Source organism: Myotis daubentonii, chromosome 2 (genome assembly GCF_963259705.1).
Source record: "Myotis daubentonii chromosome 2, mMyoDau2.1, whole genome shotgun sequence".
Taxonomy (NCBI): domain Eukaryota; kingdom Metazoa; phylum Chordata; class Mammalia; order Chiroptera; family Vespertilionidae; genus Myotis; species Myotis daubentonii.
Window position 1 is genome coordinate 50737453 of NC_081841.1, and position 27140 is coordinate 50764592.

At 46.8% G+C, this 27140-nt stretch overlaps 2 protein-coding genes and 1 long non-coding RNA gene across 8 annotated transcripts; 2 read left to right on the top strand and 1 right to left on the bottom strand.

Annotated features, from left to right (window-relative positions):
* Window positions 1-3680: 3680 nt before the first annotated feature.
* On the top strand, window positions 3681-9563 carry GPD1 (glycerol-3-phosphate dehydrogenase 1). Its single transcript, XM_059682831.1, has 8 exons — window positions 3681-4118; window positions 4512-4689; window positions 5452-5592; window positions 6193-6331; window positions 6562-6674; window positions 7357-7590; window positions 7816-7922; window positions 8909-9563. The coding sequence occupies exons 1-8, from the start codon at window positions 4078-4080 to the stop codon at window positions 9003-9005; spliced, it is 1050 nt and encodes a 349-aa protein (XP_059538814.1). The 5' UTR covers window positions 3681-4077; the 3' UTR covers window positions 9006-9563.
* On the top strand, window positions 9030-14820 carry LOC132227574 (cytochrome c oxidase assembly protein COX14). Of its 6 annotated transcripts, none has more exons than XM_059682836.1 (3): window positions 11993-12111; window positions 12743-13028; window positions 14412-14820. In XM_059682836.1, exon 3 carries the CDS (start codon window positions 14420-14422, stop codon window positions 14591-14593), a length of 174 nt encoding a protein of 57 aa, XP_059538819.1. In that variant the 5' UTR covers window positions 11993-12111; window positions 12743-13028; window positions 14412-14419; the 3' UTR covers window positions 14594-14820. The 6 variants fall into 6 exon arrangements, with proteins under 6 accessions (XP_059538817.1, XP_059538815.1, XP_059538820.1 ...); XM_059682835.1 differs by lacking the exon at window positions 11993-12111 and adding an exon at window positions 12121-12259; XM_059682834.1 differs by lacking the exons at window positions 11993-12111; window positions 12743-13028 and adding an exon at window positions 9030-10112.
* On the bottom strand, window positions 10281-11646 carry LOC132227575 (uncharacterized). Its single transcript, XR_009451208.1, has 2 exons — window positions 11506-11646; window positions 10281-11220 (listed from the first exon to the last, which is right to left on the bottom strand). It is a non-coding gene; the product is annotated as an uncharacterized LOC132227575 (long non-coding RNA).
* Window positions 14821-27140: the final 12320 nt, after the last annotated feature.

The following is a 27140-nucleotide window of genomic DNA, read 5'->3' on the forward strand; positions in this document are numbered from 1 at the left end:
AATTCCGTTCGCATGGGCTCAACCCACAGAACTGACAAAGCCCCTGCTTCCCACCCCTCCTCAGGCTCCTGCGAGCACATCCCCCAGCCCGGTGTCCCTGCCTGTTCCACATTGGGGACAGAATTCTCTCCCTGTCTCCTTCCTGCTATTATCCTACCCCTCCCTTGAAAGCTCCCCAGTGACACTGGATGACCTGTTCTTGGGGCTGGAACCATGAGAAGGAAGCTCAGCACTCCCACACAGTGTCCTTGTAAAAGATAACTTTTTATTAATGGAATTATGTTCTTTTTCATGGACCAAAATTTTTTTTGTACTGTCCCCTTATCGATGTCACCCAGTTTTAATAAAAGAATCTTCTGAAGGATGGGTCCCCTTACCTACTGAGGGAGAGCTCTTCCCTGAGCTTTTCTCTCCAGTGCCTTTAGCCATGCGCATGGTGTTTGTGCATTTTGTTTGACAGCTATTTATGGAGCACCTGCTAGGTGCTGGGGATATGGTAGAAAAAAGGTTTCTACCTGTGGACCTCAGGTCCCCACCTGAGCGCTCGCTCTGTCAGCCCCAGGGGTCTAAGCAGGCCAGAGGCTGGTGGGATTCCTGGGTTTCATCACTGTCTCCAGCTCCCGATGGGAAAGTACTAATAAGACAGTAGTGCTGACATCTCCCTCGTCCTTTTGAGTTCCCAGGGCTCCCATGTGTTGGTTCAAGTGCACGGTCCTTGGGTGCCTGTGATTCCTTAGGCTTAATGAACCTGAGCTTCCTCTGGGAGTTCCACTTATCAGGGCTCCTGTCTAGATTGGGGCCAGAGCCTGCACAGCTAAAACAGTTTGTTGTCTGTGCCTGCCATTCTTTACAGTCCCACTTTCACAGCCCTGAATACGATTTCAGTTCCTAAGACCAGCATAGAAAGGCTTGCTGTGTTGTCATCCTCACACTATAGACAACCAACCCCTCACTGACAGAATTTGGAAGATTTTGCTCAGGACTGATATTCCCATTAGTTTCCAGCATAATGTACCTGCTTCCCAACTGGTGGCTCATTACTTTCCTCCTTTGTGCCATTGTCTTGGTTCTACCCAAAAAGGGGGTTTAGAACATAGGATGAGTGTTGTAGGCACATTCCAAAGCTGGATGGGAACACTTGAGTATTCCATCTGCAGTCAGACCCACCAAGGATAGAACCACCTCCTAATCCGGAACTTGGGGGTTTATCAGACTTCAGTAGGGAAAGCAGAAAGGAGTGTGGGTGATAACCTGGAGTGGAAAAAATTTATGTCAAGGACATTGAAATAGCATCTGTTTTTACCCAGGCTAATTACATGTGTAATGAATAACTGACGAACCCTTACTAATTTCGAGCAAATCTACAGTTTGCTCTTGGGAAGAGCCTAGTGATACAGACTATGACAAGCCGGTCTGGATCTCTGCACACTCTATTCCTGTATAAATGAACAAATTCTTTGTCTCCACACTAAAATTACTACAGGAGCATAATGAGATGGAAGAATTTAGGGAAAAACAATGGGGTTATTTTATGCATAAATGTCCATTCTTTGGGGTTCCCATCATGTGCTAAGGACAGAAGCATTCTTTCTCTTTCCATCACCCATAATCGGTTCTCCCAGCTGGCAGCCTGGCACTGGTGCCTTGTCTCGGAGCCAGTGCAATACTGGAGTGATTTGTGCGAGGCTGGCTCTGTAGAGGTACAACTTTGTTCGTAAGGAAAACAACTACTGACTGTGTGTTCTCTCCTATGGGAACTCTGGCCGTGGAAGGAGAATATGGGGGCCTTTTTCTGGGCAACCCATAGAACAGGGGTCCTCAAACCACGGCCCGCGGGCCACATGCAAATACAAATATGGTATTTGTTCCCGTTTTGTTTTTTTACTTCAAAATAAGATATGTGCAGTGTGCATAGGAATTTGTTCATAGTTTTTTTTTAAACTATAGTCCGGCCCTCCAACGGTCTGAGGGACAGTGAACTGGCCCCCTGTTTAAAAAGTTTGAGGGCCCTTGCCATAGAACATTGCTCTTTTTTTAAAAAAAAAAAAAAAACACACGTTTTTATTGATTTTTGGAGAGGAGGGGGGAGGGAGATAGAAACATGGATGTGAGAGAAAAATTGATCTCCTGCATGCCCTCTTTTGGGGATCGAGCCTGCAACCTGGGCATGTGCCCTGGCCAGGGATTGAGCTGTGACCTGGTGCATGGGTTGATGCTCAGTTGAGCCACTGGCCGGGCAGGAAACCATTGCTTTTGACCTCATGCCCACTTACCCTTACCCAGTGGTTGCACACAGATTCCCCTCTAGCCCAGTGTTTATCACTGTTGCTGGCCAACAGTGGCCCCGGGGATTGGAAACACCCACTTAGGAGTCTGCCAGCCCAGGAGGTCAGCACGTGAGCACACAATGGTCTCTGCCCTCTAGGCCAAGGTGCACAGACAGCTGGAGTGTTAGGGCCCTTTACCTCACTCTTCAGATCAGCCTAGAAACCAGAGCTCCCCTTCTTAGTCAAACAGATGGTTGTGGGCGATAACAGAGCCCTGAACTGCTGCAAGAGCTGCTTCCATTCCCCTCGCCACCAAATCACACCCCACTTACTCAATCACAGCATCTGAGACCAACAAGCTCTCACAAAGGTCACAGCTCCTCCCGATCCAGCCTCCTTTCCCCTTTTCTGGCTTCTGCAAACTAGCCACTAACTGAGGGAGCCCGAGTGTGGTGGTTTACAACCCCAAGGAGGAACTGACGGGTGCTGAGAGCCTCTCAAGGAGAGTGAGCACGCCGGCCCCTTCTTTTCTCTCCTGTCTTCAAGCCCAGAGTCGCAAAGGACACTTGTGGGCATCAGAGCCTCGCACTCGGACCTTCCCATCCTCCCTTCCTGGAAGGCATTCAGGTGGGGAGGCTGAGGTGAGGAGGCCCACTGGTGAGTCCCTGAGATGACTACTGTGGGTAACCAGGATGACCTTGTCTGTCAGGGCTCCTGGGGTCTCTTATTCTTGGGCTGGGTTGTCTCCAAAGCACGCCTTTATCTTTTGTGTGGTCTTAGCTTTAAAAGTGGGCCCACACCCACTCACCATGGCCCTGCAGCCAGTGGGCCAGTGACGTGGTCCCTGTCACTGCTAGAGGACAAAACTGTAGAGCGCTTTTTGGAGTCCTGGGTGGAGGACATACTAGGCCAGTGATGGCGAACCTATGACACGCGTGTCAGAGGTGACACGTGAACTCATTTTTTTGGTTGATTTTTCTTTGTTAAATGGCATTTAAATATATAAAATAAATATCAAAAATATAAGTCTTTGTTTTACTATGGTTGCAAATATCAAAAAATTTCTAGCCCTAACCGGTTTGGCTCAGTGGATAGAGCATCAGCCTGCGGACTGAAGGGTCCTAGGTTTGATTCTGGTCAAGGGCATGTACCTTGGTTGCAGGCACATCCCCAGTGGGGAGTGTGCAGGAGGCAGCTGGTCGATGTTTCTCTCTCATCGATGTTTCTGACTCTATCCTTCTCCCTTCTCTGTAAAAAATCAATAAGATATATTTTAAAAATTAAAAAAAATTTCTATATGTGACACAGCACCAGAGTTAAGTTAGGGTTTTTCAAAATGCTGACACGCCGAGCTCAAAAGTTCGCCATCACTGTACTAGGTATATATCTTGGAAAAGAAAACACTCCTGTATCTGCTACTAGGGCTGCATATAATACATTCTAGTGCTGCAAGGCAGAGGGAGCGATGGGGCGTCACTTGCTCCTTTATCTGGGCTATTTCTTGGCAGACCAAAATGAGACCGCTGCAGCGGGGTACGGGGGACTGAGCTGGGGCCAAAGGAAGCCTGCCAACACCATCAGCTGGCAAGCCTGAGGAAAAGTGGAGCTTGGTTTGTGCCCCATTCCAGTTCCCCACCTGTCTCTACTCCTTTCTCCCATTTCCCTGGCTCGGCCAGACTGTCTCCCTAGGCGCCTGCCTCCCCTGGAGGGCGGGGCTTGGCTGCACCCACGTGTGGCAGAGTTATATGCTCCTAGCGGAGAGAAGAGCTGGGAGTGTGGAACCAGCTGGCTCAGGCAGAAACGCGGCACCATGGCTGGCAAGAAAGTCTGCATTTTAGGCTCTGGCAACTGGTAAGTGGCTCTGTCAAGGGGTATGGGGAGGAAGGGGGATCCCCCAAGTACATAGGGGCCTAGGTGGGCAGGGGGCAGACAGTGGGTAGAAAATACCCTCTGATTCCTCTTCCATCCCTGCTGCTCTCTTCTGTGCCTCCCCCCAGAGGACAGATGGTGTCCAACCCCCCCCCCCCCCCCCGCCCCCTGCCTGGCCCTGGCCCTGCACCTGCTCGTCATAGGAAGGGAGCCTCAAGTGCTCTCTGCTTGAAAGCTGCTTGGGTTTGGGGGTGGGGGGGACAGGAAGGTAAATAACCTGGTGGGCTGCTGTGATATCCAGAGATGGAACACTGCCCCTCCCCTGCCACGACTCCTCCATCACCCCCCCACTTTCTGTGCTCCCTCTCCTACCAGGGGTTCAGCCATCGCCAAGATTGTGGGTGGCAATGCAGCCAAGCTGGCACACTTTGACCCACGGGTGACCATGTGGGTGTTTGAGGAAGACATCGGGGGCAGAAAGCTGACAGAGATCATCAACACACAGCATGAAAACGTCAAATACCTGCCAGGGCACAAGCTTCCCTCCAACGTGGTGAGCCCACACCCCACAAGGGAGAGGGGAGGTCTGCTTGCCTCCTGCGGAAGGGGACATTTCAGGTGCTACCTGGACTTGGGAAGCGTCCCAGGAAGGCTGCTCCAGGCACCAGGCACTCCCATGCACAGCCCCAAACTGCTTTCCTGGGCACTTTCTGGAACAGGAGAACCTGAATGCCCCCTCCCCCCGTTTTGGACTCCCAGGCCTTTAAGAGAAGACAAGGAAGTTGGTTTCTGTGGCTCCCAGTCCCGGGGTTCAGGTAGTGCCTGCCTCAGGCGCTAATCCAGTTGCTTATTCACTGGGTCATTAGCAGACTTGCACATGCTCCTTGGACTTAAGGTCTTTGGTCAAATCCACATGGCTCACTCCCCAGAGAAGACAGCAGAAAAATTGGCGCTTTCCCTTCCCAGTTAGGGACCCTAAGGAGCAGGGTGATGAAATTACTTGGCCTCTTCCTCCTGCCAAGCTCAGGCCTCCTTTGGCCTCTAACTGTCCCACAGCCAAAGGCTAGGAGGGTGCTGAAAGGAGGTTTCCAAGTCAAGAGCCCAGGAAAACTGGAGCAGCGAGGGAATGGTGGCGATGGGGGAAGGAATAGAGTGTCGTATTCCTCCAAGTTTAGCCCTTCCAGATTCAACCCCCAAACTGGTCTTCTTCTTCCCCCACAAGCCTCACTCTTTGGTGTTTTAGATCTTCTGAACTGAATGGGGTTTCACAGGGGCTAGAAGTCTATCAGGCCCATGAACACTGGTCACCCCACAGGTGGCTGTCCCAGATGTGGTCCAGGCTGCAGTGGATGCTGACATCCTGATCTTTGTGGTGCCCCATCAGTTCATCAGCAAGATCTGTGATCAGCTCAAGGGCCACCTGAAGGCAAACGCCATCGGGATGTCTCTTATTAAGGTGCCAGGGACACATGCGGATGGGGGTGCAGCTAACTGCTGTGGGGCTCAGGATGGGTAAAGTGGGGAGAAGAGACTATGGCAAAAGTAGGCCAAGAGTTTTCTGGAAAGAGGAAAGGAGTGGCTTTGGGGAGGCTTGAGAAACAGTGAGATGCTGGGGGCCACTGGGAAGGGGAGGTTGGTTTAGGAGGCAGAGATCGGTTTGGAGGCAGATGTCCTGGGGAGTTTAGGAGGTGTCCACAGGATAGCTGGGGGTGTGAGAAGCAGGCTGGTGTGAGGAATGTGAAAGAGAAGTTGGTTTGGAGCAGTGACTGGGATGGAAGTTGGTTTGGGGAACTTGAAGTGAGTTGTATAGGAATGTGGAGGAGATACATTGCCTTGGAGAGGCAGGCTGATGAGGGTCTGGAGGAGAGTTTTCAGATGGATTCATTTTCATATGCCATCACCCTCCTTACCACAAGCTTTGGCTGGGTTGGGATGGCAGCAGGACCTTTGGGCAGGGACACTGATGAACAGCGGATTTGGAAAGGATAGGATTTCTAGGTGGGAAGCCCTCAGTGGGCACGAAGAGCGCCTGGCCTGAGCTCCATCCTGTGCCCAGGGTATAGACGAGGGCCCCAACGGGCTGAAGCTCATCTCTGAAGTGATTGGGGAGCGGCTTGGCATCCCTGTGAATGTGTTGATGGGGGCCAACATTGCCAACGAGGTGGCTGATGAGAAGTTTTGTGAGACAACCATTGGTGAGAGCCCCACCACAACCCACGTACATAAAGCAGCTCCACACTCTCCCTCCCCCAAACCCACTTAGCCATCTTCTCCCCATAAGGCAGACAAAGGAAGAAGACCCAAGCATCAGAGATGAGGGAAGGTTGGGACACCCCCAGGGAAAGGGTTTTGGGTCCTGCTTAGGGCAGGTGTGCAAAGAAGAGTCAAGAGTCCTCTGTTGAAGCCTCGCCCTTCTCCATTTTAGGCTGCAAGGACCAGGCCCAGGGACAGCTTCTGAAAGAGCTAATGCAGACACCCAATTTCCGCATCACGGTGGTGCAAGAGGTGGACACAGTAGAGATCTGTGGGGCCTTAAAGGTGAGAGGGATGTAGAAGCAGCTAGGGGTGGGGAGAAGACCCTGAAAGAGGGCCTGGCTTGGCTATACATGGTTACTGGTACTCCAGGCCCTCACTCATAGGCAGCTGCTCCCATTCCCCACCAAATCCCATACACTTAGGAAGAACTGCAGGAGCAAAGCCAGCATCGTTTAGGCCAGCGGAGTATTCATCATCGGACACGGACCCCCTTCTTCCTTTCTCCCTAAAGCCTCTTGTGGGACATCCCTGTCACTGGCTCCAGGGGGTGGCCCAAGGAGAAGAGGAGATGCTCTGGGGGAGCACTCAGGCTAATGGGAGAACAGATGTCCAGAACACCCAGACAGACTGATGGCTAGAACTCTGGACCTAGACAGAGCTGTGGATACCAGGGATGGTCATGGATAGGGGAGCCAGCTGGATGGAAGACTGATTTTCAGTAAATGTCCTCAAGGATGGAGGATGGAGCAGAGCTGGGGAGCCAGGAAGCATAAGCCCAGGCTAGAAGAGATAGAGCGAGTGGGAAAGCCACGAGGTGGAACTAGTGGCGGAGCCACCCACTATACTTCACTTGTTCAGTGGGCATATCATGGCTGATGGAAGCAGCACGAGGCAGGTGGTGAGGGCTGCAAGTGGGGCCTGCAGAAGGGGATCCTTTCTCATCTATGACCTCCATTCTCCAAAGAATGTAGTGGCCGTGGGGGCTGGCTTCTGCGATGGGCTGGGCTTTGGCGACAACACCAAGGCAGCGGTGATCCGACTGGGCCTCATGGAGATGATCGCCTTCGCCAAGCTCTTCTGCAAGGGCCCTGTGTCCTCTGCCACCTTCTTGGAGAGCTGTGGTGTTGCTGACCTCATCACTACCTGCTACGGAGGGCGGAACCGCAAGGTGGCCGACGCCTTTGCCCGCACAGGAAAGGTGGGCACCAGGGAGAAGGGAGAACAGAGGGTGGGCCTTAGAGGTGTCAAGGTAGAGGAACCTGGCTTGAGGTGTCTCTTGAGCACAAACATTAAGCTGTTGTAAACATTGCTAGCCTTTCTTTCCTCTATGACCTTCCACCTCTCATCAGAACCCCCAACTCTCAACCTCACACTGACAATCCTCCTCTCCCATTTCCATCCACCTGTCCTGTTTTCTTCACAGTCCATTGAGCAGCTGGAGAAAGAGATGCTGAATGGGCAGAAGCTACAGGGGCCCCAGACAGCCCGGGAGCTACACAGCATCCTCCAACAAAAGGGCATGCTAGATAAGTAAGTGTCTGCCACAGCCCCACTGGTGGAGGGAACCACAGCCAGAAGTGCTCTCCCTATTCTTCATCTTCTTGAACCCTCCTCAATCTGTGAAGTGGGCAGAGAGGAAAATGTTATCTCATGTTAACAGACACAGAGACCAGAGCTTGGAAAGAGTCTGGATGCCCACTGTCCCCCAACTAGGAGTTCATGTCTTTGAACTCCTTCCAGTCTAGTGATCTTTATACCACATTGCTTCGACCCCTCTGCATAGCCTCCTGCGATTCTTTCCTCATTCTCTGCTATGGGGGTTGGAACTCTGGGGCAGCAGGAATAAGCTCACCTGATTGTCCTGTTTTTCTGTCTATTATCCCGAGTCTAAGCTGCTCACCTAAAGCCAATCCTCTGTCCCTGAATACTGTCCTGGGTGCTGAGGTGTGAGGACAGTCTCTATGTCAAAGTGTTGCTTTATGTAAAGCACAAAGACAAGAGGGGGTGATGGACTGATCAGAGCAGAGCTCTGTTGGCCGAGAAAGAATCCTGGAATAAGAGAATGAAACGGGCTCAAAAGATCAGCTCAAGGCTGGTCAGAGTCAGCCTCCTGGTAAAGCAAACAGCCTGGGCAAGAGGATGAGAAGAAGGAAACCGGCATTTATGAAGCACCTTCACAGAAAACATTCTCACTTCAGTGCTTCTCACATTGGCCCCATTTTACAGTTGATGATACCGAGGCTCACAGAGGTTAAGTGGTTTGTCCACTTGGATCAAAGCAATTTCAGGGAATCATGTTGGCCAGTTCAATATGATAGGGAGCAAGGCAATTAACAACCTGACCCTAAAACCCAGAGCTAGGAAGTTCAAATTCTCAGCAACTGGAAATTGAGAGCCAGAGTCTACCTGAACTCCAAGCTGGGAGAGTAGGAGAGTAGAGGGTTAGGAGGGGATGAGGAGTGGGGGTCAGAGGATGTACAAGGAGGCTAAGCTGGGTCTCTCCCGCCCCATTCCAGGTTCCCTCTGTTCATGGCTGTGTACAGAATATGCTACGAGAGCCAGCCTGTGGGTGAATTCATCCGCTGCCTGCAGAATCATCCAGAACATCTGTGAGCAGGGCTGTGGCCCAGGCCAGGCAGTTTCTTTACCCCAGTGGAGACAGGCAGAAGCTTGTGTACCTGGCCACCGAGATATTTGGGACCCCCCCCCCCCCCCCCCACGCCAGAGCAGCCTCTTCTCAGCTTTTCACCCGACAGGAAGTTGTAGGGCCCAGCGACCTGTCTGGAGACCCTGAACCACCAAGCAGCCTGCAGCCTCTTGCCACATCTCAGCAGAAATGGAGAGGCCTCGCTCCTCCCCAGATGTGGCGCTTTCTCCCTGTCCTCTGGGAAGGCCCAGTGCTGCCTGCTTTGGGTGTGTATGGTGGAGGGAGAAGGAAGTAAGGCCACAGGTGCCCCCTGCTGCTTCACACAGAACAGGAGTCCTGTCCCAAGCCCAGTTAAGTAGCTAAAGAACTATCTCAGCCGCAAGAGGGATGAGGCAAGGGCTGTCAGAGAGGGGTCTGGGCTTTCGAGCTGACATAGGGACTCCTTTGCTCTGTCTGACCTCTGCCAGGCCCTGCACAGCATCAATGGATCTCAGTGTTAACAAAATACAAAGATCTCAACCCCCTTCTAGCTTCTCCTAGCAACATCTGCGTCCTCAGAAACCTCTGGTCATTCCCTTTCCCCGCCCCCAGGCTGCCCTGGCACCACAGTGGCTACCATGCTGGCATCTCTGGCCCTGGGGCTTGTCATTCTCCCCATGGACTTCCTGGTTCCTAGTTTTTTTGCCAGCTCCTCCCCACAGTGCGTGACCTTTCCAAGTCTTCCCTCCCGCTCCCCGCCAGCACCCTCTTTGAGGAGCAAGAACTTAATCTGTTGACAGAGCTACACCTTTCCGCAGCAGGCTCAGATCACTCTGCTCCCTGTGACCTTTGCATTTGCCCTGCCTCCCTTCTCAGGAGCTCTAGTGACAGGGGAGGTTTCAGCTGGGTTCCTCCTGCTAGCTCCTCAGGACATCCTTGGCTCCACCCCTTTCCTTCTCCCAAGCCTGACCCAGTGGCCAGAGAGTGGCCCAAAGCTGATCAGGGGTAGGGAAGGGTGCCCATGTCCCATGTTGGTGGATCCTGACATTCCACGGCCAGCCCTCTGTCATCTGATATATACGCCTTCTCACAAGGTATGTATCAGCACTCGAAGAGCTAGGAAACTGGAGGAGGAAAAGAAGGAAAAGCACCCTACCCCTAAAGCAGCGGTGTTCAACCTTTTCATTTCATGGCACACACACACGGATGACTAACATTCTGTGGCACACGAAAAAATATATATTTTTGGCCAATCTGAAAGAAAAAAAAAGGTATAGTTTTGAATCATTCACACTGGACGGCTATTGTTGTGTTGGCTGTTGTCAGATTTTTATTTGACAACTTCAGGGAAAAGAGGTCAGTGGCCCTGACTAAATAGTCAGGTATTGCATGTTTTTAAAAAGTCCTTGCAGCACACCGGCCGCCTGGGTAAGGGAAGAACAGGACGGGGAGGAGGGGAGGAGTGTGCTTGGCACTGGCCTTGCTCCCGGATGGGTGGCAGCAGGGAATGTCCAGGTCAGCAGCCTAGGCTCCTGGCTATAAATAGCCCCCCCCCCCCCAAGCTGCTCCTAGAGTCCAGCAGAGGGTCTCAGCTTCCTGTGTGGCAGCACCTGGCACATAACTAGCGCTGGCAGCACTGTGTTAACCCTCTTATTCCCGGCCTAACCAGCGAGGCAGGCTCCTCTCAGGGCCCAGCTGCTGAGCATTCACCTTCTTCCCAGTGAAAAAAAGTCACCCCAGGTCTGGCTGGCCCAGTGAGGGGCACTGGCTGAACACAGGAGGCCAAAGTGGGGCAGACGGACCGTCCCCTGCCCTCAGCAGCAGCTGCCACCTTGTTCAGAGTCAAACACTTTTGCCGGCTGTTGTTCCCTCCACAGTTACTGAATCTAAGGCCTTCAAGTCAGGCCTGTTTGTCTACCCAATAAAGTGTGGTTTTTCCAGAAACGAGTTGGGAAGGTGCTTCAGCGCATTGTGGCAGTTTGTAGTTTTCATTTATTCCACAAGGAAACGGGAAAAAAGAAAGCCCTCCTTGTCCAGCTGGCTGGTCAGTGGTGAGCACTGACCTATGACCCAGGGGGTCAGGGCTCGATGGGGCACGTGCCCGGGTTGCGGGCCCAGTCGGGGGCGTGCAGGAGGCCACCCATAATGATGATTCTCTCTCATGTTTGATGTTTCTATCTCTTTCTTCCTGATCTTTACTCTCTGAAATCAATAAAAATATATTTTAAAAAAAGAAGAAAGCCCTCCTCGATATTCCCAGCTGCTCCCTGCCCCTAGCAGGGCCCGCGCCGTCTCCTGCCCCGAGGAGCACCCTCCCCTTCCCTCCCCAGAGCGCCTTTGGGACTTCATGGCGCCCGGGCGAGCAGAGAGGTCACCAGCGCAGAGGCCACACGGGGCAGAAACAGTCCTCGTGCCCACTCGCTGGCCCTGGCCGGACTCGCGGCCTCCTCGGCGGCCCAGGCCTCACGGTGCGGGTCGGTTTCCTACCTGAGCTTGGCCGCCGGGTAGAGGGCAGCTCCAGGCTCGAGGGGGCGCGAGGTTCAGCTCCGGAGGGCGGACCCGGGGAACCCCCTCGCTCCCGGAGACTTCACTGCGCCGCAGGCTGGGGATTGGCTGACTGACTGAGCCCGCGAGAAAGACCGTCTTTTCTTTCGTGACGGAGTCTCCTAAAAGTTCACTTCCAGAGTGTGTGTGACCAAAGACCCTCGCTCATGGAGAATGACTACAAGCCCCAGAATCCAATGGGCCTCTCGAAAGGGAGGCTCGTCTGAGGATGCGTAGTAAGCGTGGCCGGGCCGGAAGCCGGAAGTTCAAGGACGGCACCCAGCCTGGGCTGCGGGCGGCGCGGCTCCCGCCTCAGAGTCCGGCACGCGGTGCGCTCTCTCTGCGTTGGGAGTCGTATCCTAGAGGGTAATTGGGTGGGTGGGCGGGAGGGAGGAAGGGTGGCTTTCCCGACCAAGAGCACCTCAGTGCCTAGGGTTGTTCCTGGGCCGCCACTCTTGTGTCGGGTGCTGCGTCAGGCTGCGCGCTCTGTGCTGGCGAGACGCGGCCAGTGGAGGCCTCGGTTGGACGGGAGGGAGCTGCAACACCCAGGTACGCCGTCTGCTGGGGAGAGCGCAGGCGCGCCAGTTCGGCCGGCCTGTGCTGACCGCATCCTCCGTGCCCTTGACGTCACCGGTGTATCCTGCACCGCGGACGAGGCGATTTGCACTGCGTCCAGCTCAACAAGCTCCTTGCAGCTGTAGGTCCTGCCAAACCTCGACTCCAGCGGGGCTCTTGGCCCTTGGCGCTCCGACTCTAGTAGCTCTGACCTTGGGGGGTCAGCGTTCCTGGCCCTGCTGGCGCCCTGGCTAAGAATTTGCTTTTCACTTAATGACTTCCAGTTTAGTGCACTAAATTTTTACTCGAGGTTTACCTGTGACCTAGTCATCTATTCCCATCTGACCAGCCTTCAAGGCACATAACTTTGCAGTTGTGGTTCCCAATTTTCATTCTGGCCCAGTACACCTGAAAAAATGCAGCACGCTTCCGTCAGTGGCAGTGATTTGATGCAGCAGAGACTTTCAAGCAGGAAGAGGGATATAGTTAAATGAAAAAGCCCCCCCAGAAATATTTGGCATGTTCTACCTGCTTTCCCTAATGATTTTGCTTCTTCAAACTGGTGTTTCCTTGGCTTCTCTCTCTGGTCTTATCCTCTGCTTTGGTGTCACTTGTTACTTCCCAGGAGCTGTCCCGATTTGCATATCCATCTGCCTGATAGACATCATCACCTGAATATTGTGCTGAGCGTCTTAATTTTAAGGTGTCCAAAACCCAGCTCATGATCTTCTTGACTGACAGTGCGACCACCACCCTGGTGCACACACCTGTTTCTTCTTATTTGTTAACAGTGTCCCAATGGACAGTTTCCGAACTTGGAGATATTTTCAGCTTTGCCCTAATCCATTCAGTTAATAAATCTTTTTGAACTTCTGCATCTGTCTTCTTTTCTACATCCTGTCTTAGCTCAGGTATGTGAAGAGTTTTTTAAAATTTGAAAATAGGAACAATCTTAGGTTGGATTAGACAAGAGAAGGACGTGAGATTCTTAGATACCAAAATCATGTCTATTAAGTCTTCTGTCACTCTTTTAGCCAAGTTGTACCGTCTTGTTTCTTGGCTAGTGAATGCTTCCAGCCTTCTTCCTTCAGCTCCTCAAAGTGGTTAGCATCTGGCCAGGGTCATGGGGAATATGAGGGGAAAGAAGTAAGGGGGAGGTTGAAGGTCTGCGAGTCTCTTAATATTCTGCTCTGTGTGTTTTCTTCAGTCTCACAGCTTGGGGTCCTTTCGAAGCTCAGATAACCTCACCTTGAGATTGTGCCATTTGGTTTTCTTCCTCTGACCTTATTAAGAGTCACTTGGAATTATAATTCAGGGAAGCTATGCCTCAGCTCAGCTTGGGGTCCACCTTCAAGGACTGGCTCTAAGGAAATGTTCAGCCCATAGAACTCACTCGGAGAAGCACTTATATCTCACCCTACTCCTGACTCCCCAAGCCAGCTAATCCTGAGCTTTTCTTCCAAATTCTTGACTTTTAAGAAATGTATTCTCACTCATTTCAGCTAGTCTTTTAATTTCAGTTCCCTCAACAAAGAGGAGTTTAAGAACACATTCATAGTCCCAAACTGAGGAACGTTTTGTTCAGGATGAGAGATTGCCATGCTAGACTTTCTCTTGTTCTCTAGCTCAGAATATCCAGGGAATGGTTAAATTAGAAGTAATTTATCTCATGCAAATGTGAGTTAACTCCGTTTCTTTTTAGCCGTTGGGATAGGTGCTTTGTGTTATGTTTGGAACTTAGAATTAATGCTGTGGAAGGTTGGCACTATTTCAGGAATATTATGGCTTAAACAGATGCTTGAGGTCTAACCTGGGCACCTAACCACCGTAAGATTGTTTTTATGGGAAAATAAATTGGATATTGCCTAGAAGGTTCCCATTTGATCTCCTACAGAGAATAATTTACTGCTAATGTTTAATCCCTGGCTACCTCCATTAATTGCTCGTTAGTCAGAAAAACTGATGCATGCTTAATGTACCAGTTAACATTTCTGGGTGGTCCGTACCAGTCACTTGTTTCCAAAAACATGGAGGGTGAGGTGTTAGCTGTGATGTCATTCAGATTCACCTGGTTCCAGCTGTGTGTCTGTGTCTCATGTAGATTTTATTTGCCCTTTTGAAACTTAGAATTCCCAAACGTTGTCTTCCATTGTAAGACTCTGCATCCATGTAGGGGCCATTCAATAGAGTAGACAGACTAAGCAGGGTGCACAAGTTTGGAATGGCTTTAAACAGGGAAGTGGGCTGGGCACATGAGACCTATCCTGGTGTCTAAATTCAGTCTTTCTTTGTAGGGGACGACATGCCAACTGCCAAGCAACTAGCTGACATTGGCTACAAGACTTTCTCCACCTCCATGATGCTGCTTACTGTGTATGGGGGCTACCTCTGCAGTGTTCGAGCCTACCACTTTTTCCAGCGGCGCAGCTCCCGGCGCCAGGCTGCAGAAGAACAGAAGACCTCAGGAGTTCTGTAGAACTGGGGGGCTCTTTTCCTTGACCAGAGGCCGGAGGCATGCTGTGGAAAGAGCTCACCTACAATCATCCAAATCAAGAGAACCAGGGCCTTAATGGTTTTCAAGTCCTGCTGGGGATAAGTGCCCATGTTTTCTCTGGAACTGCCAGTTTAAGGAGGCTATCAAATCGTAACAGGAATTGGGGCAGGGGGAGGCACATGCACAGACATTAAATATTTTGTCATGTGTCTGTGTCTTGGTGTTTTTGTTTATTTAAATAGGCTACGGACCACAGAGGTGGGCCCTTAACTACCAGTTTTCTAGTCATAGACTGGATTTCCACGATCTTGAGCTCTTAATACCCATGAAGTGGGTATTATACAGTTTTAGGAGTATATATCAACTTTCATGACCTCAGAGAAATGGCTGTCGTAGCAACTGTATAAATCCCCCGAAAATTCAACTAAAGACCAGAGCTCTTTGGTCAATGACCATTTCTGCACCAACTACTATGTCCAGGTAATGGGATACTCTGGCCAGCATTTAAGGAAGGCAGAGGCCCTTGTTTAACAGTCCTCTCAAAATTGCACCAAGTGGAGGAGGCTCAATTCCCAAAAGGAAGGGTTGTTGGGGAGCCTATAGTAATACAGTTCATCTCCTTAAGTTCATTGGGTGTAGTGTTAGCATAAGGGTTGATTTCTCACTGTTCCACTGTATGGGAAATCAAACCTGCAGGTCTTATTACAGAGCTGTGAAGAGGATTTGAAAGAAAACTATGTTCAAGGTAAAAACCCAACTATGAAGAGAGGTATTGTTACCACCATTCCATTTTGAGCTTTGAGATTTACTAGTTCGTGTCCTTGGTGATCACCCCAAATATCAACCTCCTTGGACACCTTTCCTTTTTCATGCTCTTTGTGCATATTGCTCTGACCTTTGTCCCTCCTAAACCTTTCACCTAAAAGTCCTCTTCCATGATTAAAAAAACTGAGCTTTAGTCCTGGCCAGTGTGCTCGGTGGTTAGAGCATCAGCCTGCGCACAGAAGGGTCTTGAGTTTGATTCCCAGTCAAGGTCATGTACTTGGATTGCAAACCCTAGCCCAGTCGGGGCCCGTGCAGGAAGCAACCAGTTGATGTGTCTCTCACATCTCTCTAAAAATGTATGGAAAAATATCATTGGGTGAGCATTAACAACAACAAAAACACAGCTTTAGCCCTGACCAGGTAGCTCAGTTGGTTAGAGTGTTGTCCCATACTTCCTGGTTGTGGGTTCAACCTCTGATCAGGGCACATACAAGAATCAACCAATGAATGTAATGCATAAATAAGTGGGACAACAAATCAATGCTGCTTTCTCCCTTCCTCTCTAAAATCAATAAAAAAAAAACCAAAACCACCCAGCTTTCCTACATTTTCAACCCTTTTACTCCCATCCTCTCTTAGTGTATTAACCAAGGACTCTACTGCCTTTTCTGCTTTCTCACATGTACAGTTAGGGTCACCATTCTTTCAGCTGTCCCCTGTGCCACTTTCAAAATAGTACAAAATCAGTCTTTTTTTGAGGCGATTTCTTACATTCTCATTTCCATTCTATTCTAGAACTTGGAGACTTGAAATTGTTTGACTCCTTTAATTTTACTCCAATCTGTCAGTCCCTTATTGGCCTAAACTTCTTTCCTGTCCAGCCTATGCCCATAGTTGGTCCCCTCAACAACTTCCCTGCAGTCTCTGCCTCCATCCTTAGCCTTCTTAATTCTACTCCTTGCTCCTTTAGTTATCTCTTCTCAGTATATAAACTTGCTTAAGGCCCTCCACCCCCAACCAAAACAAACTATGAAGATTATTTCAAGAGAAGTCTCACATGGTAACACTTCTGAAACTTGAAGTTCCTTCCACCTCCACCACTTCATTGAAATTCGGTTGACATCCCCTCCATTGTGCCACATCCACTGATGATTGCAGTCCTCCCCTTACTGTTTCCTGAGGCACTAAAGCTCTACTTTGGCTGCAGGAAGGGGCCACTATCTTGTTCCCTTTTACCACTTTGATTTTTCCTTTTCATTTCCTCTGCCCACTTTAAACACTAATGTATTACAAAATTTTGTTCTTGGCCTATTGCTCTTATTTTGTATTTTTCTCAGTTAATCTAGGTAATTAATGGTTCTAACATTACAGAATGTAGTTAGGTGCTCAGTGCTGGTATCTTGGCTCCACCATTATAGCTATCTGGTAATTGGCCAGTTATTAACTCTTAACTCCCCAGTTTACCTTTGTCAAATGGGGATAAAAAAATAATTCCTAAAAGATTAGTTTGAGTATTAAATAAGATAATTCATATTATTTAATATTCTGTCTGGCACATGGTAAGCACACAGTATCAGCCATTAATGTCTACTGCTGACCTCCAAGTCTATCTTACAGGTTGACTTGAGTTTCAGGTACATCCAATTGCTTGATATATCCACTTGAATTTCCTATACTTCTAACTTGACAGGTCCACAACTAACAGCATTCTTTCTCATCTCCAGGACTTGTGGTTTCTCCCTATTTTAGTGAATGACACTATCATCCAAGTCAGAAATATGGGAGACTTATTAGACTACTAGAGGCCCAATGCACTAAATTTGTGCATGGGTAGGGTCCCTAGGCCTGGCTGGTGATCAGGGCCAATCAGTGGGGTGACTGGTGGGATGATGGGAGTGGGGGGTGCTGGTACCCACCTTGGCTGGCCTGGTGCAGCCCTGCCCCCCTGCTGCTGCCACTGGTCACCTCCCTCTGCAGGGTGACTGGCAGGGTAATGACCCCTCCCCCCCCATCCACCTTGGCTGGCCTGGGGGCAGCTCCTGTGTTGAGCGTCTGCCCCCTGGTGGTCAGTGTGCATCATAGCCACTGGTCATTTCACCAGCTATTTCACTGTTTGGTCAATTTGCATACTAAGCTTTTACTATATAGGATTCCCTGCACTCTAATCCAAACAAGGTACTATTAATTTTTACCATTTAGATATCCATTAAATCAATTCTACACTTATAAATTCTTGCTTATTCCTTTTTTCTTTTTTAAGAGAGGAAAGGAGAAATATCAATTTGTTTTCCACTTATGCATTCCTTGGTTGATTCTTATATGTGCCCAGATCGGGGATCGAACCCACAACCTTGGCGTATTGTGATGATGCCTATACTCTCGCAGGTTTTTAGTGGTCTTGGTTCCAGTCTTGACCTCATCAGATTAATTTGCCACATTTCCATCAGAGACATCTACTGGAACAAATTTAATTATGGCATTCCCCTGCTTTAGATCGCCTCTAAAGCTCAACCATAGACAATAGGTTAAAGAATCCCTGACCTATAGGGTCAAGTCCAGACTCCTTAGTATGGCATATGAGGTCCTTAGAGCTGACCCGCCTCATCCTTTGTTCTAGTAATATCAAACTGCCTGACTGGTTGCACAGTTTCTTGTTTTCATGCCTGTTCATGCTCCTTTCTGAATAGAACATCTCTACCCACCTCCCTATCCTCTCTTTTTCTAAAAAGGTTTCTGTGACCCTTCCCCTTTCCATGCTGAGCCTAGTGTCTATAAAAGATAACACTTTTCATCCTAACTGGTTTGGCTCAGTGGATAGATAGAGTGTCGGCCTGCAGACTACAGGGTCGCAGGCTAAAGGGTCCCAGGTTTGATTCCGGTCAAGGGCATGTACCTTGGTTGCGGGCACATCCCCAGTGGGGAGTGTGCAGGAGGCAGCTAAATCGATGTTTCTCTCTCATCGATGTTTCTAACTCTCAATCCCTCTCCCTTCCTTTCTGTAAAAAATAAAATATATTTATAAAAAAAACACTTTTCATATAAAATTATCTTTTTAAAATTGATTTTAGAGAGAGAAGATAGAAAAAACCCCACATTGATTTGTTGTTTCACTTATTTACTAGTATGTAGGGGCCCACTGAGAGCCATCTCATTAGCATACAAAAAACACAATTATCACTCTGGAGATTCCAAGGTCTTAGAAGCTCTTTGCCAAAAATCTAGGATGAAGACGAAATGCCTATCTGCAGACTTTGAGTAAAGCAAGTTATTTTCTGTAATGTGAATGGACCTCATCTAATCAGCTGAAGGCCTTAAGAGCAAAGACAGTGTTCTCAGAAAGGAATTATGCATCAAAACTGTAACAAAGAAACTGCCCGAAGTTCCAACCTGTAGATCTTGGATGCAACACAACTCTTCCCTGAATTTCCAGCCTGCCACCTGCTTTACAAATTTCAGACTTGCTAGTCCTTACAATTGTATGAAGCTCGTCTTTAAAATAAATCAGTCTCACTCTTTTTTTAAAAAGTGTTTTTATTGGTTTTTAGAGAGAGAGGGAGAGGAAGAGAGAAACATCAATGATGAGAGAGAATCATGGATTGGTTGCTTCCCACATGCCCCCCCACTGGAGATGGAGCCCGCAACCCTGGCTTGTACCTTAACAGGAAATCGAACGGGGACCTCCTGGTTCATGGGTTGATGCCCAACCACTGAGTCACACTGGCTGGGTGAAATCAGTCATTCTTGCTCTCTCCAGGGGTAGGGAATGTCCAGCCCAAGGGCTGTATAAGGAAGGCCCTCGAAATCATTTGGTCTGGCCCTGCCAAGGCATTAGGGGTGAGTTGAAAATGGTTCCCTGCACCTGCGTGAATCTAACCTATTGGTTCTATTTTTCTGGAGAACTCTCATACAGTAGATAATGCCAGTGTACATCTGTCCAGTCTTGTTTCCTGGCCTAGGTTCCAGCCCGTCCCTACCTCCAATTGTCTAACAGTCATTTCCACTTAGAGCACCTACAGACATTTCAAATATAGCTTGTGAAAACCTAAATTCAAGGAGTTGTGTAGTATTTACTGAGCACGAACTAGCTGTAGTTAGTAAGAAAGAATAGACATATTTGCTGTCAAATTAAAATGAATATAATCAAGTTCTTCAGTTATTACAGTAAATAGCAATTAACTGAATTCTCCCATTAAAAGACAAAGACTAGTAACAGAATAGCTAAAAAATAAAAGTCATGTAGTTTCTAATAAACAGCTAATAAATCACCCCCAGACAGCAAAGCCGTGATAATGCCAAAAAGTTTAGTATTGTTGCCTAGATGGCTTTCATAGAGCACTCATTTGAGTGAAAGCAGATTCCAATTTGCCTTTTTTTGTAGGTCTACGGCTGTGGTTAAAATCTTGGAGGCCTGCCCTAGGAGAGACCGTACTGAACTAGAAGAAAAATAAATGTATGCAGATGACTGAGGTGAAGGTGGTACAGATAACCTTAATATGTATCCAAAAAAAATTTTTATTGTTTTTCAGAGAGGAAGAGAGAGCGAGAGATAGAAACATCAATGATGAGAGTCATCTATTGGCTGCCTCCTGCACACCCATTACTGGGGATCAGGCCTGCAGCCCAGGCATGTGTCCTGACAGGGAGTCGAACTGTGATCTCCTGCTTCATAGGTCAATGCTCAACCATTGAGCCACATCAGCTGGGCTAGCACAGCCACCTCCCTACCCCCTTTTATAAAGCCATTTCCTGTACCTCTGTAAGGTCAAGTCCCAAGTTCTATTATAGCCCTCTCTAAAACTGCTTTTACATGACCAATTTTACTGCTTTAAATCTTCAGGGGCTCCCACGACCTATCATCTAAAATTTAATCTTCAGCCTTAGCCAGTTTGTTTCAGTGGATAGAGAGTCGGCCTGTGGACTGAAGGGTCCTGGGTTTGATTCTGGTCAAGGGCACATGCCTGGGTTGCAAGTTTGATCCCCAGTGGGGAGTGTGCAGGAGGCAACTGTTGGATGTTTCTCATCACTAATGTTTCTTTCCCCTTCCTGTCCTCTCTGAAATCAATAAAAATATATTTAAAAAATAGGAAAAAAATAAAATTTAATCTTCAGCATGATAGTCAAGGTTCTTCACAATCTGCCCCAAACCACCTTCTTATTGTCATCTCCTGTCACTTTGATACAACTCCAACAGATTAGTTCCCTCAAACTACCATGTACTTGTTTTTACATTAAAAAAATTAAAATTATTCCAAACTTATTGAAGAGCACCAAAATTAAACCCATCTTACATCCTTCTTCCACAAAGATAAACGCTAACCACCCCTCAGTAGCTGTACATGTCTGTACCGTTGCTATGGAAATACCCTTAATATTATTTGGGGGTTAAAAAGGTAATATTAATTGCATCAACTGAAACATATTCTTTTGCAACTTGACTTTTTCACCCAACACTGTTTTTTGATCTTTATCCATTGTGCTGGTTAATTTTGTCTTCACTGGGCTATAGATAGTGGTTAAACAGTATTCCTGGTACATCTCTGAGGGTGTTTCTGGTTGAGAATAACATTGGTATCTATAAAATGAATAAAGCAGATTGGCTTCCCCAATGTGGTTGGGCCTCATTCAATCCATTGAAAACCTGAATAGGACAAAAATTGGAGAAGAGAGAATTCTTTCTCTCCACTTGACTGTCTTCAAGCTGGGACACTGGTCTTCCCCTGCCTTCTAACTTTGATTGGAACGATATACTCAGCCTTCCTGGGACTCCAAATCCTGAGGTTTCTCAGCCTCCATATCCACGTGAGCCAGTTCCTTATACTAAATCTTTTATATATATATATATATATATGTGTGTGTGTGTGTATATATATATATATATATATATATATATATATATATATATATATAACATATTTTATTTTTTTTTAATATTTTTATTGATTTCAGAGAGGTAGGGAGAGGGAGAGAAGCATCAATGAGAGAATCATTGATCAGCTGCCTCCTGCACGCCCCCCGACTGGGGATCTAGCCTGCAAACCAGGAATGTGTTCCTGACTGGAATCAAACCTGGGACCCTTCAGTCCGCAGGCCAATACTCTATCCACTGAACCAAACCAGCCAGGGCTATATTTTAAATATATCTGTATGTACATATATATCCTCTTGGTTCAAACTAATACATCCATATTGACAGGAAAACTTAGTCATTTTAATTGCTATACAGTTGATTCCTGAATGTGGGGATTAAGGGTGCTGATGCCCCCAGTTGAAAATCCATGTATAACTTTTGACTCCCCCAAACTTAACTATAGATGTCCACAGGGGACTGGTTCTGGGACACTCCCCCCGCCCCCACTTCCAGATATCAAAATCTGTGAATGCTCAAGTTTCATGTAAAATGATGCAAAACAGTGCATGCAGTCAGTTGTCTGCATCTGAGGACTGAAAATATTTTTGACCTGCGGTTGGTTGAATCCATGGATGCAAACCTAGGGATATGGAGGGTCAATTACATATTTATTGAAAAAAATATGCATATAAGTGGGCCCACACAGTTCAAACCTGTGTTGTTCAAGGGTCAATTGTAATTCCAATTGAATGAATAAATCAATTTATTCCATTCATCTAGTGAAAGATAAATGAGCCATTTCCACGCCCTCCCCGCGACCCCCCTTATAAATAGCAATGCAATGTGTATCCTTTCATGATTTCTTGGGCCCATGTGCTAGTTTCTCCAAAAGAGGAATTATTTAGCTTTACTAGTTATTGCTTTTCCAAAGTGGTATGTCAATTTCACTCTCACCAGTAACACTTCCACACACTGTTGGTGTGGTTTCTGTTAATTTTAATTTACATCACTGATTTCCAGTAGGTTGAGCACCTTTTTGTTAATTTATAATCCATTAGCATATTCATCCTCTAGGAACTGCCTATTCATATTCTGTGCTTCCTGCACCCACAGCCCCTCTTTTCTTTTTATTGGGTTGTCTTTGCTTAGATACATTCTGATACTAGTATTTAGTTAGCTATGTGTTGCAAGTTTGACTGTGATAATCTTTTTTAAAAATTTTTTTTAATTGATTAGAGAGAGGAAAGGAGAGAAACATCAATCTATTGTCTTCCACACGTGTGCCCATTGGAATCGAACCTGAAACCTGGGTACATGCCCTGACTGGGAACTGAACCTACCTTCTGGTGTATGGGATGATGCTCCAACCAAGCCACACCAGCCAGGGCTGAGATAATCTATTTTATTTGGGGGTGGTGGTAATGGGATAGGAATCCCATGTTGTCTGCACTGTCATGTATATGTCTCTCCAGAGAACAGCCCATGGATAACTGATCTGAGACCAATTTTTATGCAAGTTCTTACCTAGGAATGGGTGTGGACTGAGATGTTTCCCAGACTACATAGGAAATGTATCTTTAGATTCTCAAATTCACATGAAATGTGGGCCCAGAATTTGAGAAAATTCTTCAATCTCCTGAACCACAAGTCCAAGTATTTGAACTTCTTTGCTTTCTCTTTTTGCCAACTGAGTGAATTTGTTAGTTTTCTCCCTTTCACTAAGGCTGTTGCCTTTTCAGGGTCTCAGCCTCAACTGGAGGTCTCAGTTCCAGCTTTATGCATGGGGCCAGTCTCTTCTTTTATGGTCAACATTAAAACCCAAGTCCTTGAGTTATATGCCCATTATCCCTCCAATAATTGTAGCTGTTTGCCTTTTGCCCTCGTTTTCAATTCCTCTCTTTGTGGCTTTTGTGACCTTTTCTTGGAACCTTAGCTATGCATTAAAAAATCGATGTTTCTCTTTCTCTGAAAATAAATAAAAAAACTTATATTTAAAAAAACCTTATCCGCCACTCAGGCTATTTTAGTATGCATTAAGCCAGAACTATCTGTCATTTACTAGTACTCTCACATCTTTTCTAAACATAATACCTTTCCATTCCTGTTTTCCAAGCAAAACTCTACTCATTTTCAATGGCCCAGTGCCACTATCAAGTTTTCTCCCACCTTGCCAAGAATAATTTAGGATAGTTCTTATCGCATTTCTCTTTTTTCCCTTACAGGGTTATGAGCTCCTTGAGGTTAGAAACCAGATCTGGTTCATCTTTGTGTCCCTAGCTTCGGCCACAGTGCTTATCATAAAGTGGGCACTTAATGAATGTTTTATTGAACTGAAAATATCCCTCTGCATAGATAATGAATTTAAAGTCTGAAGAACTTAACAAAAAATTAAGTATGAATAACTTGGTTTAAAACTAGCATACTATCAGCCACTAAATTCATATAATTATTTTTAGGATTGTGATAATGTGAGAGTTCATGATACATGATGAGCAATCTAAGTTTTTTTAAAAATTAAATTTGTGCCTGGTCAGGTGGCTCAGTTAGTTGAGCGTAGTCCCATACACCAAAAAGGTTGCAGGTTTGATTCCTGGTCAGGGCACATGCCCACATCATGGGCCGGATCCCCAGTCAATGCATAGGGGAGAGGCGGCGGATGGATATTTCTCTTGCACACTGATGCTTCTCTCTCTCTAAAATTAAAAAAAAAAAAATTATTGGGTGAGGATTTAAAAAAATTTGTCATGGTAACACTGGTTAATAATATTTTGTTTCAAGTACATAATTCTACATCATTTGTACATTGCACTGTATGCTCACTACTCTGTTTTATTTATTTATTTAATTTTAATTTTTTTAAAATATGTTTTTTAATTCATTTCAGAGAGGAAGGGAGAGAAGGAGAGAGGGATAGACCCATCAAGGATGAGAGAATCATTGATCAGCTGCCTCCTGCACACCCACTGGGAATCAAGCCCACAACCCGGGCATGTGCCTTTGACTGGAATTGAACCTGGGGGGCCCTTCAGTCCACAGGCCAATGCTCTATCCACTGAGCTAAACTGGCCAGGGCTGTTTGTATTTTTTAAAAATAACTCCTGATACTGTTTCCTCATTGTGGCAGATTCAATTTTTCAAAGATGAATGCAACTATCTCTCCCATTCCACACACTCTTCTGCAATGACCATGCCATTCCATCAAGACAGTGGTTCTCAACCTTCTGGCCCTTTAAATACAGTTACTCATGTTGTGACCCAACCATAAAATTATTTTCGTTGCTACTTCATAACTGTAATGTTGCTACTGTTATGAATTGTAATGTAAATAGCTGATATGCAGGATGGTCTTAGGCGACCCTTGTGAAAGGGTCGTTCGACCGTCAAAGGGGTCACGACCCACAGGTTGAGAACCGTTGCATCAAGAGCTAGCATCTATCTCACAATCCCTTGAATCTAGGTGGTCCCTGTAATATAATACAGTGGAAGTGATATGTGACAGTTCTGGATGACACTCTTAAATGGCTTAGCAACTTCTGCTTCCTGCCTCTTGGAGCACAATTACTTGTGCAAAGCCCAAGACATGGAGCGGTCATGGGCAGGTACCTTAGTTGACAGCCCTGACTGAATTCCTAGGGATTGGCCAACACTAACTTCTAGCCAGGTTAGTAAATCATCTTAAACATCCAGCCCAGTTGTCTTCATATGACTGTTCCCAGCTGCCATCACACTGGGGTCACATGAGATACCTCCAGCTGAGCTCAACCAACCAAACCATGAGAAATAATAAACTGTTCTTTTAAGCCACTGTATTTTAGGGTGGTTAGTTACATGTAGTAATAAACTTCCCAGGCCATCTATAAAACTAGCTTCATGACTGTCTTGCTGCCCAATAACACTTTTATCATTTAGTATTCACCCTTTCTCTCACCCACTTTATTTTTTTTTCTAATATATTTTTATTGATTTCAGAGAGGAAGGGAGAAGGAGAGAGAAATAGATAGATGAGAGAATCACTGATTGGCTGCCTCCTGCACACCCTCTACTGGGGATTGAGCCTGCAACCTGGGCATGTGCCCTTGACCAGGATCTAACCTGGGACTTTTCAGTCCGCAGGCTGATGCTCTATCCACTGAACCAAACCAGTTAGGGCTCTCACCCATTTTATGCATAGTTCCTTCTCAGAACAAGACCCTGTTCCTATAATTGACCCTAATCTCCATTCACTTATCCAAGGCCAACTCTAATCAGTCTATGCCTCTGGCTAAATGTTTCTTCACCCTCTATTCTTCCTCATTATGAAGTTTTGGACAGTGGTTAAGAATAGAGATACTGTGGCCCTGGCCGGTTTGGCTCAGTGGATAGAGCATCAGCCTGCAGACTAAAGGGTCCCAGGTTCGATTCCACTCAAGGGCACATGCCAGGTTGTGGGCTTGACCCCCAGTGTGGGGCATGCAGGAGGCAGCTAATCAATGATTCTATCTCATCATTGATGTTTCTATCTCTCTCTCCCCTCTCCCTTCCTCTCTGAAATCAATAAAAATATATTAAAAAAAGAAAAGAATAGAGACACTATGTTTGATTTTTTACTAGCTGGCTGACCTTAGGCAAGTTTATCTTTTTTTGCTTCATTTTTTTCATAAGTAAAGTGCTTTATACAGTGCCTGGCATATAATAAAAAGCTATGTGTTGGCTATTTTTATTATACCACTTGGTTGCATCTTTACAAAACAACTGTTTAAATTTCAGAAGGTCATGTGCAGGTACCTTAGTTGACAGCCCTAACTGAATTCCTAGGGATTGGCAACACTAACTTCTAGCCAGGCTAGTAAATAATCGTTTTTTTCGTCCCCTGGGAAACAAAATACATATCTCCTCTGACTTTCAAAAGCATTTCATTCATATTTTACAATTACTAGTCTATTTAACAATATGGCAAGTTGAGGAACTAGGTGTAAGACCTTAGTCTTTTAAAAATATATATATTTTAATTGATTTCAGAGAGGAAGGGAGAGGGAGAGAGACATAGAAACATCAATGATGAGAATCATTGATCAGCTGCCTCCAGCACACGCCACACTGGGGATAGAGCCTGCAACCTAGGCATGCGCCCTAACTGGCAATCGAACTATGACCTCCTGGTTCATAGGTTGACGCTCAACCACTGAGCCAAGCTGGCCAGACTAATCTTACTGACTACATATGACTAAATTCGTAAGATTTTATTTAGGACTTAATTTTCCCCTACTCCATAGTAAGTCTTTTAAAAATCCAGCCACTCAGTAAGCTAAGTTTAATAGGGTCAATATCCCTATATTGTCAGTGAACATCAAATGAGTCTCTGATTCTTAGAACAATAACCTAGTTCGTTCAATTTGCATCCAAATTCCCTGACAATGAAATACTCCGTATGTCTTAATGTACAGAGAGCACCTGAAAATATTTATGTATATTTTTAAAAATATATTTTTATTGATTTCAGAGAGGGAGAGGGAGAGAGAAACATCAATGATGAGTCCTGGCTGGTTTTGCTCAATGGATAGAGCATCAGCCTGTGGACTGAAGGATCCCGGGTTTGATTCTAGTCAAGGGCACATGCTGGGGTTGCGGGCTCGATCCCCAGTGTGGGATGTGCAGGATGCAGCCGATCAATGATTCTCTCTCATCATTGATGTTTCTATCTCTCTCTCCCTCTCCCTTCCTCTCTGAAATCAATAAAAATATTTAAAAAAATATTAGTAAATGATGAGAATCATTGATGGACTGCTTCCTGCACACCTCCTACTGGGGATTGAGCCCACAACCCGGGCATGTGCCCTTGACCAGAATGGAACCTGGGACCCTTCAGTTTGCGGGCCAACACTCTATCCACTGAGTCAAACCAGCTAGGGCTGAAAATATTCTGATATGAATATTCAC